The sequence below is a fragment of the Carcharodon carcharias genome, chromosome 4 (genome assembly GCF_017639515.1).
Source record: "Carcharodon carcharias isolate sCarCar2 chromosome 4, sCarCar2.pri, whole genome shotgun sequence".
NCBI classification, from domain to species: Eukaryota; Metazoa; Chordata; class Chondrichthyes; order Lamniformes; family Lamnidae; genus Carcharodon; species Carcharodon carcharias.
Window position 1 is genome coordinate 687,843 of NC_054470.1, and position 16,086 is coordinate 703,928.

The window sequence follows — 16,086 nt, forward strand, 5'->3', positions numbered from 1 at the left end:
AGGGTACATGACAGTGGGGACTCTGCTCCAGACACTCCTACTTCCACCCCTTTCCCACCCGTTCCACCTCTTCCAATAGACAGAGCCCCACATGCTGCCTTCAGACCCATGACTGAGTCTGCCCCGCACAGGTACAGGTGCACAGTCTTTGGCAGGGCCCTCATGGGCTTCAAAACCCAGAGGATGTCTGCCATGGACATCTCGGGTGTCAGAACAGGAGAATACGCAGTCTGCCCTAACTCTGCTAAAGACACAGCAGTTGCACCACCTGGGAATAGTAGGTAGCAGATGAGAAGAATATTGTGGCTACACATATGGATTTACTTTTGTGAGTATAATAATATTCATGGGGAAGGATTTTTCCCTCGTTGGGCGGGCTCTGGGGGCAGGCAGGGGCAGTTAGGAAGCCGACTGCCACTTGGAATCACGGCCGGACCGTGATTTCACACTGGCGGGCCAATTAAGGCTCACCTAGCGTGAAACACGAGCGGCACTGCTCAGTGCTGCCTGTGTGGGGGGAGTGGGAGGAGGGTGAGTTCGAGTGCGCGCTGGAAAAGCTCCCTGAGGCACAGAGTTGCCTCAGGGAGCTGAGCAGCTTAAAACATCAAAAATAAAGATTTAAAAAATGTTATGAAACATGTCCCCTCATGTGACTCTGTCCCATGAGCAGGGACATGTTATAAATGAAATTTAAAATTTTTAATTTTATTTTAATTTGCTGTTGGAAACCTCATCCCGTCTGTGGATGGGGCTTCCTAAAAAATGCAAAGGCTGCTAGGCCTTTTTGCCTGCCCACCAACCATAAGGTTGGACAGGCAGTGAAAAATTTGTTTCAATTACTTTCTCAATGGCCTTAATAGCCTTTTAATTGTTGGCGGCGCGCTGCTGACTGCGGTGCATGCCTGCTGACTGAAATATCGCGCGAGTGAGCGATGATGCCGGGATGCTCGCCCGATGCCACCGCACGTCGTTTTACACTTGGTCGGGTCGGGTGCGCGCCCACTTGATGAGCTAAAAATCCTAGCCATGGTGTCACCCACCTGACACTCTACCCACCTTCCAACCCACTCACCTGCCACCCTACCCATTTACTCACTTGCCTCATCCACCCTACCCACTTGCCTTTCCCACCTACCTATTCACTAACATTCACACTGGACATTTAAACTTACCTTATGGCAGCTAGTGCTGTTAAAAGGGAACATGTCTTTGTTTGCCCCAATGCTCCAAAAGCAGAACTCTTCGTGGGACTGTATGGTCTGCATTTCTGAAGAAGCCTTGCTTGGAAGACTCAGCCAGAAATACAGAATATGTCGGAGTGCAAAAAGTAGAAGCACAGTGGCAATCTGACAATGATTGCCTTTTCGCAGTAGATCCGGGCCATTGTTTGTGGAATTAGACAAAAATGTAAAAGAGCTAATAAGAATGTTGAATATTATGGTAACGTATCATCTATTTTAATGTGAATAACAATGTTTTATGTATGATCAGTATAAAATATAATGATGGTTGAAACATTTTATATTTTTTTAGTGGTGCTACTTCAGTGGTATATCAATGCAGACAGAAGGGAACTGAGAAGCCTTATGCTGTGAAAGTACTGAAGAAAACTGTGAGTCTTTACTGTTCTTCGACAAGAAATGTCATTATATCTTGGGTTAATAGTGCAGATGGTTTTATTTGCAGGAAGCAGTAAGGCAGGTACAAAGTAAAACAGGAAAAAGGAAGACAATGAAAGGAAATGGTCATTGTTGGAGGAGTTATTTTATATGGCAGATTGTATTAATGTATGGTATCTAATTTTGCTTAAAACGCCTGATTGATCTGTTCGAATTACAAATCTGTGCATGCATTTCCTTTTAGCTTCCGAGTTCTGATTAAAGTGGTACTCCCTGAACTTCTGTAAAAAAAGAGAACCCCCGGGTGGGAAATGGAAATCGATGGTTAGTTAAGAGTTCCGCTGAATTAAACTGTGGCGGAACAAAATGGCACAAGGATAAATTCTACAGTCTAACATTTATATTTGTTGACATGAATTATGGCATATGAATTATGATTTACGGTTACTATTATTTTGTGCTTGTATCTCAATTATTGAGAATTTACTCTCCGAAACCCTTAGAAGTGGATATATCAAGGCTGATTTTCCTTCCTCACCTTTGCCACGTCAGGTCAAACATAACCTGAAGTGGGTGGGCATAGCACTTGTGGTCTACTTCTGGATTGCTCTTGAGTTGAGCACCCCAAGGTAGGTGTTGCTAAGTTGCTTCTGGTCATTTGTAGGGAATTAGAACATGTGTACTGACAACATTCAATGACTTGGGAGAGGAAAGGAAGATTGAATGAAGCCATAGTTTGCAAGTACAGATGGATCAAGATAGAGAAGATGTTTGCATTTTTGACAGAGCTAAATACTAGGGCCATAAATCTAAGCTTTATCACTAATAAATCTGATAAGGAATTCAGGAGAAACCTCTTTACCCACAGAGTGTTAAGAATGGACAACTTGATACCACGAGTTGAGGCAAATAGCATTGATCCATTAAAGGGGAAACTAGATAAGCACATGAGGGAGAAAGGAATTGAAGGATATGTTGATAGGAAACAAAAACAGAATTACCTGGAAAAACTCAGCAGGTCTGGCAGCATCGGCGGAGAAGAAAAGAGTTGACGTTTCGAGTCCTCATGACCCTTCGACAGAACTTGAGTTCGAGTCCAAGAAAGAGTTGAAATATAAGCTGGTTTATGGTGTGTGTGTGGGGGGCGGAGAGATAGAGAGAGAGAGAGAGGTGGAGGGGGGGGTGTGGTTGTAGGGACAAACAAGCAGTGATAGAAGCAGATCATCAAAAGATGTCAACGACAATAATACAATAGAACACATAGGTGTTAAAGTTAAAGTTGGTGATATTATCTAAACGAATGTGCTAATTAAGAATGGATGGTAGGGCACTCAAGGTATAGCTCTAGTGGGGTTTTTTTTTAAATAATGGAAATAGGTGGGAAAAGGAAAATCTTTATAATTTATTGGAAAAAAAAGGAAGGGGGAAACAGAAAGGGGGTGGGGATGGGGGAGGGAGCTCACGACCTAAAGTTTTTGAATTCAATATTCAGTCCGGATGGCTGTAAAGTGCCTAGTCGGAAGATGAGGTGTTGTTCCTCCAGTTTGCGTTGGGCTTCACTGGAGCAATGCAGCAAGCCAAGGACAGACATGTGGGCAAGAGAGCAGGGTGGAGTGTTAAAATGGCAAGTGACAGGGAGGTTTGGGTCATTCTTGCGGACAGACCGCAGGTGTTCTGCAAAGCGGTCGCCCAGTTTACGTTTGGTCTCTCCAATGTAGAGGAGACCACATTGGGAGCAACGAATGCAGTAGACTAAGTTGGGGGAAATGCAAGTGAAATGCTGCTTCACTTGAAAGGAGTGTTTGGGTCCTTGGATGGTGAGGAGAGAGGAAGTGAAGGGGCAGGTGTTGCATCTTTTGCATGGGCATGGGGTGGTGCCATAGGAGGGGGTTGAGGAGTAGGGGGTGATGGAGGAGTGGACCAGGGTGTCCCGGAGGGAGCGATCCCTACGGAATGCCGATAAGGGGGGGTGAAGGGAAGATGTGTTTGGTGGTGGCATCATGCTGGAGTTGGCGGAAATGGCGGAGGATGATCCTTTGAATGCGGAGGCTGGTGGGGTGATAAGTGAGGACAAGGGGGACCCTATCATGTTTCTGGGAGGGAGGAGAAGGCGTGAGGGCGGATGCGCGGGAGATGGGCTGGACAGGGTTGAGGGCCCTGTCAACGACCATGGGTGGAAAACCTCGGTTAAGTGAGAAGGAGGACATGTCAGAAGATCTGTTTTTGAATGTAGCATCATTGGAACAGATGCGACGGAGGCGAAGGAACTGAGAGAATGGGATGGAGTCCTTACAGGAAGCGGGGTGTGAAGAGCTGTAGTCGAGATAGCTGTGGGAGTCGGTGGGTTTGTAATGGATATTGGTGGACAGTCTATCACCAGAGATTGAGACAGAGAGGTCAAGGAAGAGAAGGGAAGTGTCAGAGATGGACCACGTGAAAATGATGGAGGGGTGGAGATTGGAAGCAAAATTAATAAATTTTTTCAAGTCCCGACGAGAGCATGAAGCGGCGACGAAGTCTCAATCTCTGGTGATAGACTGTCCACCAATATCCATTACAAACCCACCGACTCCCACAGCTATCTCGACTACAGCTCCTCACACCCCGCTTCCTGTAAGGACTCCATCCCATTCTCTCAGTTCCTTCGCCTCCGTCGCATCTGTTCCGATGATGCTACATTCAAAAACAGTTCCTCTGACATGTCCTCCTTCTTCCTTAACCGAGGTTTTCCACCCACGGTCGTTGACAGGACCCTCAACCGTGTCCGGCCCATCTCCCGCGCATCCGCCCTCACGCCTTCTCCTCCCTCCCAGAAACATGATAGGGTCCCCCTTGTCCTCACTTATCACCCCACCAGCCTCCGCATTCAAAGGATCATCCTCCGCCATTTCCGCCAACTCCAGCATGATGCCACCACCAAACACATCTTCCCTTCACCCCCCTTATCGGCATTCCGTAGGGATCGCTCCCTCCGGGACACCCTGGTCCACTCCTCCAACACCCCCTACTCCTCAACCCCCTCCTATGGCACCACCCCATGCCCAGGCAAAAGATGCAACACCTGCCCCTTCACTTCCTCTCTCCTCACCGTCCAAGGACCCAAACACTCCTTTCAAGTGAAGCAGCATTTCACTTGCATTTCCCCCAACTTAGTCTACTGCATTCGTTGCTCCCAATGTGGTCTCCTCTACATTGGAGAGACCAAACTTAAACTGGGCGACCGCTTTGCAGAACACCTGCGGTCTGTCCGCAAGAATGACCCAAACCTCCCTGTCGCTTGCCATTTTAACACTCCACCCTGCTCTCTTGCCCACATGTCTGTCCTTGGCTTGCTGCATTGCTCCAGTGAAACCCAACGCAAACTGAAGGAACAACACCTCATCTTCCGACTAGGCACTTTACAGCCATCCGGACTGAATATTGAATTCAAAAACTTTAGGTCGTGAGCTCCCTCCCCCATCCCCACCCCCTTTCTGTTTCCCCCTTCCTTTTTTTTCCAATAAATTATAAAGATTTTCCTTTTCCCACCTATTTCCATTATTTAAAAAAAAAACCCCACTAGAGCTATACCTTGAGTGCCCTACCATCCATTCTTAATTAGCACATTCGTTTAGATAATATCACCAACTTTAACTTTAACACCTATGTGTTCTATTGTACTATTGTCGTTGACATCTTTTGATGATCTGCTTCTATCACTGCTTGTTTGTCCCTACAACCACACCCCCCCCTCCACCCCTCTCTCTCTCTATCTCTCCGCCCCCCACACACACACCTTAAACCAGCTTATATTTCAACTCTTTCTTGGACTCGAACTCAAGTTCTGTCGAAGGGTCATGAGGACTCGAAACGTCAACTCTTTTCTTCTCCGCCGATGCTGCCAGACCTGCTGAGTTTTTCCAGGTAATTCTGTTTTTGTTTTGGATTTCCAGCATCCGCAGTTTTTTTGTTTTTATCGATATGTTGATAGGGTTAGATGAAGTAGAGTGCAAGGAGTCTGTCATAATCACCCAGTTCATAGTTCACTTTAATATTTTAGAGATAACTTTTAGTTTTGGGAAGATTGAAGTTGTAGGAGAAAGGTAATTGAAATGCTGGAAGGTAATTAAAATTGCCAGAACATCTCAAATAATGGCAGTTCAAAGGGTTCTATGCATACTTATGAGGTCTGAGGTAGGTGGGTGAATGCCATAAAAACAGCAGGTAGCCTTTATTTAGCTGGGGAACTGCAGACAGCAAGTCTGAGAAGAATTGCACTGACTTCATTAGAAATTTAAATTACTCAGGTGGGTCCCAGAATCAAAAGTAAAGACAGAAAGTGCTGTAAAAACTCAGCAGGTCTGGCAATATCTGTGGAGAGAGAAACAGAGTTAACATTTTGTGTCCAATCTGACTCTTCTTCAGAATGGAGAAGTTGTAGGGGTGAGTATGGCCCATGGTCTGCATTGTTTTTTTCTGCACTGTACACTCTATGTAAAGTAGCCAGACAATGACTGACCCTTCAGAAATCTGTATCGACTCTCTTTGATCAACTTAAACTTCCCAGGTGCTCAATCATTCTGATGGAGATTTCACGTGGAGGACGGGTGGCCCCGCTCACTGGCTGGAAAGTCAGGGCGAGCTTGCCTCCACTGGCCCTGGAAGCCATGACTCTATTTTACATGGTTCAGCAACTACTTGCTGAAGTTGTAGCTTCTGCCCCCCGAGTCTGGGTGTCTTGCCTCCAAGAGCTGTTGGCCAATCAGATGGCCGACAGCTCTTCAGTCCCAGCAGCACCATGAGGAGGAGTGGCTGCTGCCAGAATTGCAGCAGGCCCCAGACCAGTGATCCAGCAGCAGGCTGGAGTGTAGATAAGTGGGGTCAGTGATTATGATGGCCAATCTGACAGGCGGGGCAAGGAGTAAAAGTGGGGGTTCGATCACGAGGTTAGAAGGACAGTCTCTTCATGGGGATGGCGTGTGTTGCTAGGACGGCGGCCCTCTGAGGGGCACAGGGTATCTGATCAGGAGGGATCCAAACCCCATCTGAGCCTGCAGGGAAGCCACCAGTGTTTACTGGGAGGCCTCCCCTATTGGCAAAGTGTAACCCCCTCGCCGCTGGTAAAATACCAGATGCAGCATTAAGAGGCCCTTAAGTGATCATTAATTGGCCTCTAAACGGCCTCAGTTGGACTAAGGGTGGGGACTGGCTGCCCACCATCTCCCCTGCTGCTGGTAAAGTACCAGTGGAGGAGGCAAGGCAACAGGCATGGCACACCTCGTTTACGGGGGAAGGGGAGGTAAAATTCCGGTCTCTGCCTCTGCTGATAGATTTGAATAATTTCCCCACAACTGCCATTAAACCGATAATTTGTGCTTACCTAGTTTCTTAAATGATGGAATGATATTTACAATCCTTAGACTGAATTCTTGAATCTGTAAGAGAACTTAATAAAATTAAGAGTTTTGCTCCTGCAATTTCTTCACTTATTTACTTTAATATTATGGGTGGAAACCATCATAACCTGGAGTTTAGTCTCTTATGCCCCATCATATTCATGAACATGTTATACTGATAGTAAATCAACTGAAGTCCTCCCCTTGACTTACTTTTAGGTTTCCTTGTAGCACTGGTATTTTGTCCATTTCCTGACATAAGGTGCTGATACAGCAAGTCTGCTATTTCCTTATTAATTAATATAGATTTGCAAGCATCTGTCTTTAATGGGTCACATTCCCCATTACCGTTCTCTTACTCTTTATATTTAGGAAAAACATTCACAGCTAGTGTTGATCATATTTCCTTCTTTCATTATTGCTTTCTTTGCATCCCTTTGTAACTCTCACAGTGCACTGCAATCCCAGTTTTCCTTGCATTTGTTGTAAGCCTTTTTTTTTAGCTTGAATCTGTCTCTTATCTCAATAGTTGACCGTGATTGCCTAACTGTGCAAGTGGAGTCTTTGTCTTTTAGGGGATTGTACTCATCTTGTTTTGTACCAAATATTTATTTGAGCGCTTCCCACTGTTTGTGGGTTTAGCCTAGTTTACTGTAGTGAATTCATTTCTCATCCCTTCAAAGTTTGCCTTCCTTAATTTGAAAATCTTGGTTTGAAACTATCCCTTTTGGCTCTCAAACATAATACCAAATTCGCTCTTTTTATTGTCACTGTTTGCAAGATGTTCTGCCATCAGACTATTAATTAATTTTGTAAATTATAAATGTGGAGATATATAATATTACTCAGAGGGTAGAATTTCTGGGTTGGTGGGTGGCTGCGATCAGTGGTCCTGGAAGTGGCCAGGGAATGGACTGCCGACTGCGATTAGCCTCCAACCACGATTTCATGCTGGGTGACCAATTAGTGGCCAGCCAGCATGAAATGCGCGCTGAAAGGCTCAGCGCTGCCAGGATGGGGGTGGGAGGTTGGCCAGTGCTGAAATCTGCCCGGGCGTGGGGGAGCGCACAATGAAAGCTCCCTGAAGGCAGAGAGCTGCCTCAGGGAGCTGAAGAATTTTAAACCATTAAATAAAGATTTGAAACTACAGAAAAAAATGTCCACACATCAGATTCACTCACATGAAAATATAGATGATGAAAATTCTGTCCAGACATTCTTGTTTTTTTAAAAATTAAAAGCGGAAACCTCATCCCGACAGTGGTCGCTCCTGTGGGGAAGGGGAGATCGGCCACTCCAACCAACTTAGTATGGATCACAGCTCCATCACCTCATCAAATCCTGACAGTCACAGTGAGTTACATGCAGTGCTATCTTGCTCACGCTCATTAACTGAAACTCTCTTTTCCATTTTCTAGGCACAAGCACATTAAGGTCCCCAAGCCATTCCAGCACCATCAGTGTGAGCCCCTGGACTTTATCTGAGGACAAAGCTCCAGAAGAACCATCACGGCGCTCACACACCCTCAACCAGCTCAGAGGCACACACGTCAGTGGGGCACAGATGTAGATTAGGCTCAGGCTCACTTTCTGGGGAACACCTCACTGACATATCCCCATAGCAGTTGGAGGCAGGGATAGCCCAGGTCTCTGGCACTTGGAAGGCTGCTGGAGACCAGCCACTCGCTCAGCTTGAGTCAGCTGATAAGCCTCTGGAAATGGCTGCCAAATCTATGCTGGAGATGCAACGACAGACTAGAGTGAACGATGGAGGAGTCTGTCTGCTTCCTGTCTGATGTCGTGGCTCCGACATGCGAGCTCCTTGAGATCACCATGGGAAGGCTGGTGATCACCATGGAGGCCTTGGTCCAGCAGGTCTTGCCGGATTTGTGCTTGGCCCTGCACTCCATGGCCACACACCCTGATGGGCACCATCAGGATGTAGGCGACATGGTGACAAATCTCCTTGAACTCCCTCTGGGTGCACCATCTCTTGCAGGAGTCAGGGCAAGGCCCTTGGTCACCCACAGAGAGGATGAGTGTCAGCCAGACACCCAGGGGGCCTCCTCTCAAGACACTCTAAGGGTGTGCAGCTGCTCACAGCCCCCACTCGCTGTGATCCCATTCATTCCAGCTTCTCAGGCCATTGAGGGCGCTTCTGCTCCTGAGCAGGGTCTCTTATCAGGCTGGGCCCTCCAGGCTACAGGCCACCAGAGGATGTCCGCCAAGATCATCATAGACAGGTGGCTGCCTCCACCTCTGCTATCCTCTGATCAAAATCCTTTTTAGCTGTTTCAAGGATGTTATTGAGATGCTTTTTATGTTCACACAAAAGGGTGTCATACTCCTGCTTGGTTTGTTCTTTGACCATTTTATGATCTTGTTGTTTCTCCCAATCCCATTTCAAATGAGAATTTTTCAATTCTCTTGCGCAGCGTCAATCACTTCCTCCCTCAGGAGTTCTATAGTTTGTTCCAACCCTTCAACTATTTTACATAATTCACAAATTATATCATTCCACTCCTCTATAGGTTTCAAATGTTTTTTTTCAAACTGTTCACTTGCTTGGATTCCAGCTGCTGTGCCTTGTGTTTTAGCACTGGCAAGCATTTGTAAATCAATGTCATTGACCTTTTCAGATCATTTTGCAATTTCAGTTCTTTTTGTTGACAGTTCTTAATTTCCAATTCTGCAGGCATTTCAGTTGTTTGACTTTACACAAAGCAGCAGGTTCATAAATTCCATTCATACCTCATGATAATACTTTTTCCTTCATAAAACTGTCTGGAACACAGTTTGTATCACCAGCCACCATCAATGATTGACCTGCCCCAGTATCTCTCAAAATTTTAATTTGTTTACTTGTATTGTTAGAGGAGTAAGGGAACACTTCTCCCTTTGAGACAAAACAACCAGAACTTCCAGTAGCCTGACTTCCTTCACCAGTAGTCTAAAGAAGGATTCTCTGGACTATCTTGAGCCATTACCCCCTTTCCCATAGATTCTGAGGGAACACATTTCACATGTACCACTGCTATAGTTTTAATAACGATTTCCTTTTCTGATGCTACCTTTTCAGAGGATTCTTTACATGATCCTTCTACTATAATAGGTCTCTCATTTAATTTCCAGCAGTTATATTTAATATGTCCAGGTTTATTACAGTGGAAGCATACCATTTTCCTTATATCACTTTTAGGTCCTAGCCTGTCTCCTGTACTATTTTCCACTATCATACTTTCTATTCCTGCAATTTTCCTGTTGATTTTCATATGACCATTTCCTCCCATGTAACTGCCTGTGTGAGATATCATAGGTATCAGCCAAAAACTGCTGCTTCTCATACCTTTGATACTTGACGCTCATCTAAGTAAGTTTTGATGGTTACTGGAATACTATTTCATATTTCTTCCATAATCATGATTTCCCTCACATTCTCAAAAGTTTTTTCTGATCTCAGTGATCAGAACCATTGATCCCATGGCATTTTTGTCTCTTGCAACTTCTAGAAATGTCTGATTAGGTTTCTTCCTTATGGTCCTAAACTTTAATTGATAAGCTTCAGGGACAAGCTCATAAGCATTTAGTGTTGCCTTTTTAACTACTTCAGAGTTTGCAGATTGCTCTTCTGCACATTCATGGCGGTACATTAAAGTCCAACCATCTTTTGCCCAGTTCAACTTCATAGCTATCTTTTCAAATGAGGTAAAATAACTTTCAGCTCCATCCTCTGAAAATTTAGGCACTAAACAAAGAATTTTAGTTAAATCAAATTCCTCAGGGGAATCAGACTCATCCTCGGAACCAGAATCTCTTCTTTCTTCTTCTATCCTAAGCTTTTCCCTAGCCAGGGTATGCTGCCTGAGCTCTTTCTCTCGTTGAAACTCTACTTTTGCATTTCCATTTCTTGCAGTCATTCTTTTTTGTTCTCCTCTTTTCCCTTTCCAATTTAAATATTTTCATTTTCATTCCTTTTTCTCTTTCCTTTTATTTTCCCCTCCTTTCTAATTCAGCTTTTTCTTTTCTCTGTCTTTCTAATTTGAGTTTCTTCATTTCTCTTTCTTTCTCTTTTTCTTCCAATTCAAGCCTCTGCCTTTCTCTCTCTCTTTCTACCTCAAGCTGCTTAATTTGTAACTGAAGTCTTACTACCTCGAGTGTGACACAGTCATTTCAGGTGTCTCCTCCTTTAATTTTAAATGCTGGGTAAGTACTTTAATCATATAATCCTTACAAAATTCCACTTTTATTTCTACCTTCACTTTATCTGCTAATTCTCTCAGTTTAGCCTTAGTCAAATATTTCAAATGATCTACGGTTACATCTTCCACTCCCCGAAAACTCGTAGTAACAGTCAAAACCATTTTTAAATTCCAGCCCATGTATTACTTCACATCAGCTCCTGTTCCTATGCACAGTAACTTAACCTCCACACACTCGTTTTGTTAAGGATTTACAGATCCATCTAAATTCAAGGATTTTTGAATCCCACAAGAGATCCCACCTTATAATGATATCCCGCTTGAGCCCCCACTTTGTTATGATCCCAGCTGATGTTACTACTGGACAAGTCAGATCCCAGGATGGAATCTGACTTAATAGATCCTAACTTTTATTTCTTTAATTTAGAAACATGAAGGGCGGCTACTGAACAGAGTCACAGGGAAGAACTGCCCTTGTCGGGCAGGCTCGGTGGGGGCGGGCAGGGGTGGTCAGGAAGCCAACTGCCACCTGTAATTGGGGCCTGACCACGATTTCACGCTGGCGGGCCAATTAAGATCCGCCCAACCTGAAACATGGCTCGTCACTGGCCTGCAAGGGCCAGGCGGAGGCCTGTCAGCCTCCGGGTCCAATGGAGGCCCAGAGGCCCGTTTAAAAATGGCCCAGGCAGCTTCAGAAAGGCTGCCAAGGAAGGACGTCTGTCTACAGCTGCAAGGATGGAGTCCAGAGTGTCAGCAGACACCAGGCGGGACAGCATGTCGGGGGGGCACTCGACCGTTTTTCCGACGATTGCCTCACTGTCCTTCTAGAGGAGGTGGCTGCCAGAAAGGACACCCTTGTGCCCAGAGATGGGAGAAGAAGGCCACCGCACATCACCAAGAGGAGGTGGCAGCCTGGGTGAGCAGCCATGGTGTGGTGCGGCACACCTGGGCACAGTGCCAGAAGCACATCAGTGACCTGCTGCGCTTAGAAAGGGTGAGTACCGTGTTGGTATGGGTCAGTGTCTTCAATTGTTTTGGGCTGGCCATCCCCCCGGGAGCACAGGGGTGTTAGAGTGAGAGTGCCAACTGTCAGTTACACCAGAGATGGCCATGGGGGTGAGCCCTGGTTGCTTTGACTGAGTGCCTTGCAGCTCGAGGACCATGACTCATATCTGCTCTGCAAGGTGCTCCTCAGTTGGGGTTGGCCAGGCTGCAATGACACTGCAGATGGAGAGTGGACTAACAATGCCCCACTGTCCTTTCAGAAGAAGACATCCCATAACAATATTGAGAAGTTGTGGACTGGCGGAGGACCCTGTGCCTCCTCATCCTCTCCTGCTATGGGCAGGATGCCTTGGAGCTCGAGAGGCGCCATGCACCTCAGTCAATTGAGGCTGGGTTGTCAGACGAAGGTAAGAGTGCAGTGCACTGAGGTGAGAATTTCGGCTTGTGCACCATACTAGTGCAGTCTCTTCATTGATGTGTGCCTCGAACCTTGAGTCCCCATTGATCAGTGAAAGATGAGGGCACCATGATCCAGATCCCTATTGTCTCACCAAGGTGCTTGGCATGCACAGTGACAGTGTGATGACTTTAACTAAAGACATGTCCTTCTCTCCCTTTTAGGTTCACCAGCAGGCGTTCGCTCCCCGGACCCTGAAGGGCCACCCCTGACACCAGAGGACCGCCATGCTCCCCAAGCACTTGCCTCTTACCCGCTTTCTGAAGCAGGCACCAGCGCAGACACCAGTCCTTCGGTGGGCATAAGTTCAGCGGATAGTATCTCGGTGCACATTGGTGAGGGCATTTCACACTCGCTTGAGGTGCAGGCGAAGACAGAGAGTGCCCAAGGCGCTGACAGTTGGAGGACTGCTGGGGACCAGGACAAAGAGCAGTCAAAGGCTGATGATAGGCCTCTGGAGTCATCCATTAGGCAATAGATGATGGACATCCAGCGGGGTGTGTGGGAGGATCTGGCGTAGATCCAGGAGAGTATGTGTGCCATATTCTCTGTTGTTGAGGAGCCCCTGCGGAACATGAGCACTGCGTTGACTCTCATGGCCAAGCACAGTGCCTCCTCCATTGAGAGAGTGGCGACTCTGATGGCGAGGCTGCTCCAGGAACAGAATCAGGGTTTCTTGGGGTTGTGCTCGGACCTGCAAGCCTTCACACAGACACTGACCACAGCTGGTCAGTGTCCGTGTGTGAGATGGATGGGCCACCCAGTATCCCAGCTATGTGCCTGTCCATCAGTGCTGAGCGGGGAGGTCCAGAGCGACCTCTCAGGGCTCTCCGGATGCCAGCAGCAGCTCTTCAGCCCTTCTGTCAGTGACTGTCACTCTTGATGAGGCTGGGTCACCCACCTTTGGCTGTCTCCTCAGATATCCTGGCTTCTCACAAGCCCAGTTTGCTTTGATTCTGCTCCCCTCAGTTTTCTCTTTAATTCGGAGTCCTTTCCTCTGCTCCTTACTTTAACTTCACTGAACAAGGTCTATTCCAGATTCCTGTCCTTGTCCTTTGTCTTAACTATCATCTTGGGATCTTTTCCTGTACTGCTCCCTGTTTTTGGGATTTTTTTCTTTGCACTTTGGAATCTGCTCCCTGCAGTTCCCACTCCTGTGTCCAGTTTCTCCTGGTGCCTGCTTCCAATTACACTAAAACTGCTTTTCTGTTTCTTCCTGTGTCTCTGTGGGCCCTCTGTTGCTAGGTAATAGCACAGTTTTCCCTACTTTGTTTTAATTTCTCTAAACCACTTCAAGTGTTGTAAACCCTCATTAAAATGCAGGGACACAAACAGGGTTTCAGATCTGCTGGCCCCACTATAAAGCGAAACCAAAATCCAGACTTCACCTTTCTAACACAAATAAAAAAATAAATTAAACTTAAACCTAAAGCTATAGCTTATTTCTAACACACTCAAATACCCATATAACTTCCTTAAAACTATCTCTAGTTCCTAACAGTGAGCACCATCAGTTGATTACTAATCATGAGGCAACTGGATGAGGAACATCTTCAGTTGGTGAAGCCCACATGGCACCAGGTTTGCTCCCTGACTCATGGGTCTCATAACATCAAGATCCCAGCAAGGCATGGAGCTGACGTTCATTCTGTGCGACCTGCTGCTGACAGAAGCTGGGATGAAGGAGGGCGGGAGGTGGATGCCTCCAAGGGGCACGGCTGGTGGATGGCAACAAACTCCCAACTCCAAACCTCTGTCTTCCTGGGTGAATAGTTATGTCTGACAAGGACTCATGGTAAGTCTTTCAATGCTGCCAAGGCAGTGATCTCTCTATAGAATATTGGGGACAATGGAGGAAAGCTGAGTAGTGTCTGAGGGAGGGGTCTCGCATATGGATCTCATTATTCTGGTCAAAGAACAATGTCTCCATGCACAGCCATGTATGAAATGGAAGAACACTCTGTTCCTCCAGGATGTCCTTCACTGGAAAGGATGGGGTGGGGATGCCATGTCTGGACTGAAGCCAGGCACGGGGCTTAGGACTGGTTTGGTGGCTCTGAAATGGAGGCAAACCTGAGAAGAATATGCTCAACATTATTATTGCGATTCGTTCACAGATCCACTGAGGCCTACATGATACAGGTTTCAGGCAACCCTGCTTTTCTGCTGGCTCTCATGCAGATTAGGAGAAGGAGGGACTGGCACAGGTTTGCACAGGGCTAGGAGGAGCAATGGCCTGAGCAGCAAAAGACAGCAGGGCTTCTAGAAGGTCAGGATGCTGGTAACCAGAGGCCAGCGCAACAGTGAACATATATTGTAGGCGGTTCAGCTTTCTACAAATGAGCGAAAGGCAATGCCAGAGGTGCCTTCAGATGTCTCGGAATGTGGTTGCTTTTCCATGATGACTTGCGGCCGCAAGGACTTGGAGGCAATCCCATGCAGTTGGCATTAAAGATCACCGCTGCCTTAAACTTATTTTCCAGTGGCTCCTTCCAGAGCTCCACTGGGAATCTGTGCAGCATCTCCCAGTCAGTGACACACAAATGCATCCGGGAGGTGATAGATGTCCTGTTCAGGAGAGCGCACCAATTTGTCCAACTCTGCCTGGATATTGAAAGCCAAAGACCATTGAGTTTTGCAATAATCTCAGGTTTCCCACAAGTGCAAGGGGCTATTGACTGCACACATGTGACCTTGATAGCTCCCTGGCAACAGCCAGTCACATTTTAGAGGTAGTGGCGTAGTGGTATTGTCACTGAATTGGTAACCCAGACACCCAGGGTAATACCCTGGGGACCCAGATTTGAATTTCACCACGGCATTTGGTGAAATTTGAATTCAATAAAAATCTGGAATTAAAAGTCTAATGATGACCATGAAATCATTGTTGATTGCTGGAAAAACCCATCTGTTTCACTAATGTCCTTTAGGGAAGGAAATCTCTCCTCTTCACTTGGTCTGGCCTACATGTGACTCCAGATCCGCAGTAATGTAGTTGACTCTTAAATGCCCTCTGAAATGGCCTAGCAAGCCACTCAGTTGTATCAAACCGCTAAAAAGTCAATAAAAAGGAATGAAACCAGATAGACCAGCTGGCATTGAGCTAGGCACTGGAAACGACAATGGCAAACCCAATCCTGTCAACCCTTCAAAGTCTCCGTACTAACACCTGGGGGCTTATGCCAAAATTGGGAGAGCTGTCTCACAGACTTGTCAAGCAACAGCATGACATATCCATACTCACAGAATCATACCTTAATGTCCCAGATACCACCATCATCGTCCCTGCACAGGTGGCAGCACAGTGGTATACAGTCAGGAGGGATTTGTCCTGAGAGTCCTGAACATTGACTCCGGCCCTCATGAAGTCTCATGGCATCAGGTCAAAGATGGGCAAGGAAACTTCCTGCTGATTACAACGTACCGCACCC

General features: G+C 46.5%; 1 protein-coding gene across 1 annotated transcript in view; it reads left to right on the forward strand.

Annotated features, from left to right (window-relative positions):
- The window catches only part of camk4 (calcium/calmodulin-dependent protein kinase IV), a 300,351-nt gene that overhangs the window by 85,224 nt on the left and 199,041 nt on the right, over positions 1 to 16,086 (forward strand). Inside the window, exon 2 of the mRNA XM_041186348.1 lies at positions 1,534 to 1,612. Within this exon, the coding sequence (XP_041042282.1) occupies positions 1,534 to 1,612 (79 nt within the window). The remainder of the gene's footprint in view (positions 1 to 1,533; positions 1,613 to 16,086) is intronic.